Raw genomic sequence first — 4,298 nt, forward strand, 5'->3', positions numbered from 1 at the left:
CCAATGAGCAAAACATTAGCTCTGCGGGCAAGAATTTCCAGCTTCTGTCAAAAGGCAGAAGAGACCATTCGTGAAGCATGGGAACGTCTCCAGGAGTACATTCGGGAATGTCCTCATCATGGAATCAAGGAATGGCTCCTGATCCAAGGTTTCTACCATGGGCTAACACCAGATGCCCATAGTCACCTTGATGCTGCTGCAACAAGATCATTCACATCCCTCAAGCAAGCAAAAGAGATGTCGCACAAGCAAAAGAAGCTCATTGAGAACATTGTGACAAATCAAGAGTGGAATGATGAACATCCTAAACCCAAGAAAAGAGGCACCCACACCATTGAGGAGGTGAAAGCCATCTCTTGATGAAGAAAATGGAACAAACATCCAACTTCAAGAAAGATCAAGAGGCCATCCAATAATACACCTTAGCACGTGCCGTTGAAGCAATTCAAAGGTGCGAGGTGCACGAAGAAACTCTAGAGGTCGTCTCCACATTCGACAATGGGCAACCACAACAAAGTGGACCAACTCCACGCTTCCAAGGCCATGGTAATTTTCTAAAATCTAGCTAGCCTACGATTAGAGATCTTGTTGTTAATCAAGCTAAATTTAATGAAGGCATAAATAAAAGGTTGTTAGCTAATGACAAGACTGTTGAATTAATAACTTCTAAAATGGAATCTCTAGCTTCTACTGTTAAGGATCAACAGAACTTTAACAAGGTCTTAGAGTCCCGGATGACTCAAATTGCTGCTTCTGTTAATTCTTGTTATTCCTCAAATGTGGTGACCACGAGAAGGGGTAAGACCACTCATGATCCACCATATCCTAACATGACAAGGAAACCAGCAAGGAAAGACAAGCAGGATGAAGAAGACAAGGTAGAAGAAATAGAGCTTCCATCAACAGAAGAAAGTACCAAGTTCAATGGGAAAGTGGCACCACATGAGTTCTACGATACAAACCTACTAATGCCATTCCCCAGGACAAAGACTCAAAAGACTGATGAACAATTCGGCAAATTTGTTGAGGTAATTCGACAATTATATGTCAATATCCCATTACTTGATGCAATGCAGGTTCCAACCTATGCCAAGTACCTGAGAGACATCCTCAACAACAAGAAGCCGCTGCCTAAAACTGAGGTAATTAAACTAACTGAAGAATGCAGCGAAGTCATCTTGAATAAATTCCCAGAGAAGAAGAAGGACCCCGGGTGCCCCACCATTGATTGCTCCATCGGGACACATCACTTTGAGCATGCACTATGCAACTTGGGAGTAAGCGTCAGTGTCATGCCTAAGGTAATTTTTGACAAGTTAAATCATACTACCTTGTCCCCTACATCAATATATTTGCAGCTAGCGGATCAGTTGATTCGCCATCCAGCGGGAGTAGCTGAGAATATCCTTGTCAAGATATGCGATTTCCTCGTTCCTATGGATTTTGTAGTTCTTGACATGGAAGTTGACAAAAAGGTCCCCCTCATCCTTGGGAGACCATTCCTTAGCACTGCCAAGGCACATATTGATGTTGGAGCCGGAGAAATTCAATTCACCATCAATGGGGCCCAGTAGAAATTCAATTTCAAGCCAAAAGTTGAGTCGTGCTCAATGATCTTGGCTACAGAGTTGGCTACAATTATTGCCCTAACGCACACCAAAAAGAAGGCTAAATCAAAACCACAGGCAAAAGCCAAGCAAATATGGAAGAGAAAAATATTGCCTCCGCCCAAGAAGGCCTCTACAGCACCTCAGGGAGGTCCTGATGAAAGGACCTGAGGCAACTGCTCTTCCATCCAGGTAAGTCAAACCAAGGTGAGTTTTCAAACTTTTAAAATTCATCATTTATTTTCAGCATTTAATTCTGAGTTTTTCTTAATTCAAAACATCTTTTCTGTCGACCACAGTTGTGCATAATAAAACCTAAAATCAACCTCTGCTTAATATGCTGAGCAAATGGACACCAGGTGGGGCCCAAGGCCAAGTCGACCAACCTGCCCTTGGTGGGTCCACCTTCTCAATTTTGCTCCATCATCACAGAGTCCCATGCTCATGTCTGTGCCAAAGTGAAAACTGAATTTCATGACATGAATTGCTTCACATGCCTACTAGAGAATCTAGATGAAGCTAGCTTGGTAACTTTTATGACTTTAAGCAAAGAAGTTTTACTGCACAATGCATTTTTGCTCTGTCTGAGTGCCACCAGAGCCTAGGGGAGGCCAAATCATGGTCGGCCAACCATGATATTGGGCCCACCTCCCTTCAACTCCTAGTATTTGTGATCTTATGGCTCTAGGATGAGTGTTGCAAGAATGTAAGATAGGTGGCTGTCGACTTGAATTCCTAGGAATTAGTAGCTCTACCTCACCTTCTTGGTTAGGAAAATAGAATTAACAAATTGGCCATAAGCAATCCAAGGGATTGGAGAAAAATTTTGATGACAATCCTTCTCCCTGACCTCACTTATGCCCCAATCCACCATTCATTTTGGGTAAGCAAGCTCATTTAGCACTAACCTAATCACAAAAGGATGAGGAGGATTCTCCTGTGAGAACCCATGACACCAAATGCCACCAATTCTAGTCTTGTCTTGCCCCCTCTCTTTTTCTTTCTTTCTTTTCATCACTTCATCCAAGAAAGGGAGATGCCATGCACCACCATCCAAAGCATGTTATGCATGCACCCAACATGGAATGACCTCCACTCACTCTCAACTTTGGCACAAAGCAAAAGGGGGAAGAAAGATGGGTCGGTCGACCCATGATGGAGGACACCATCACATGCATTGTGATCCATCTCTCATTGCATTGCTCCTGGTGAGTGCACACTTTGAAATTGAGGAGAGAGGCCGGTCAACCGACCATGCTCTGGTGCACCCAGCACAACCACTTGCTTGCATTGGATTCTAGAAGGTAGGTGCCACGGCCACACAGCAAAATTCCCCAGAAGGGCAGGTCGACCGACCTCCATAAATCCACACCAGCACTTCTCCTTACTCCCTACTTCATCCAAACACACTCACACTCTTGTGCACTCAACCAGCCAGCAAGAAACTCATTCTCCTATCCATTTCTTAAACATCCTTTTCTCCAAAACAAAAATCCAAAAATATTTTCTTTTTATCCTTACCATCTAAGAGTTCATCATCATGAAGAAAGTCAAGGGTTGGGGGAAGTCGGTTCTCCATCGAATTTCCTTTAGCTCTAGTGACTCCTCCATGCAAGATGCCCGGAGTCAAGCATCAAGGGAGCAAGTATCATCTCCACCACCTCAAGTAAATGAAGATGTCATCCCTGAGAAAATTCAAGATGAGGAAACCGGCATATGGCTCACTCCCGCTAAGATGGAGAAGCTTGAGGAACTCCGCGACCGTGAATTTATTCACTCCAATGTGATATCTCTTGACTTTCTCCAAAGCATAGGCTTAGATGACGAGTTCATAGAAGTTTTCGAGAAAATGGGGTGGGATGAATTTTGGGATTTGTCTAATGTAAAAGGAAGTAAAATTCTCACCCTAGAATTTCTAAGCACCCTAAGAATAACAACAGAGAAAATTTATTTTAGAGTGCTTAATAATGAGTTTGACCTTCCATGGGATGTTTTCTCTACATGTCTTGGTTTTGATAATCCCAACATTAAAATTGAGCATGCCACTAAGCACATGAACAAGAAAGAATTTTGGTATGAAATCACTGGGGAAAATTATGAGGGATGGCAACCATGTACTAGTCACATATGCAATCCTACCTTGCTTTTCTTACACCAGTGGATAGGACTCACTTTGTTCCCTCGAGATGACATAAGAATTATCAGGAAAATTGACACTAGGATCCTTTTTGCCATGGTTCATAAAATTCCAATTTCACTAGTGGTAGAAATGGCTAAGCATTGGATATGGGCATCATCCCAACCAAGGAGGTGGGCCATTGAATTTACTTCTGTGATTACAAAATTTTGGGCACACCCAAATCTACTCAATAACTTTGATAGATACATAATTACTCATAGACTTGTCTTGCACAAAAGATTTTACCTTCAGGGCCAATAAGCAAGACCAATCTAGGAGAAACTTCGAACATTCAGATTGAAGATGAAGATAACATTAATGAGCATGGAATTTATTTCATAGCCACTTCATTTACTCCATTGTCATATGCAACATCTTCCCAATCTATTGGTCTCCCCAACATCACCGCATTCGAGATCTCCAACCCCCTCTTCCTTTCTATTTATAAAAACTTTAAAAGGGCGGTTGTCGATGCATACGTCTATAATAAATATTGCAGATCTCGTTGAGTT

General features: G+C 42.3%; 1 protein-coding gene across 1 annotated transcript; it reads left to right on the top strand.

The window, feature by feature from the left end:
* LOC110434786 lies at nt 735-1,574 on the top strand. Its single transcript, XM_021459510.1, has one exon. It carries the CDS (start codon nt 735-737, stop codon nt 1,572-1,574), a length of 840 nt encoding a protein of 279 aa, XP_021315185.1.

The sequence above is a fragment of the Sorghum bicolor genome, chromosome 4, assembly GCF_000003195.3.
Source record: "Sorghum bicolor cultivar BTx623 chromosome 4, Sorghum_bicolor_NCBIv3, whole genome shotgun sequence".
NCBI classification, from domain to species: Eukaryota; Viridiplantae; Streptophyta; class Magnoliopsida; order Poales; family Poaceae; genus Sorghum; species Sorghum bicolor.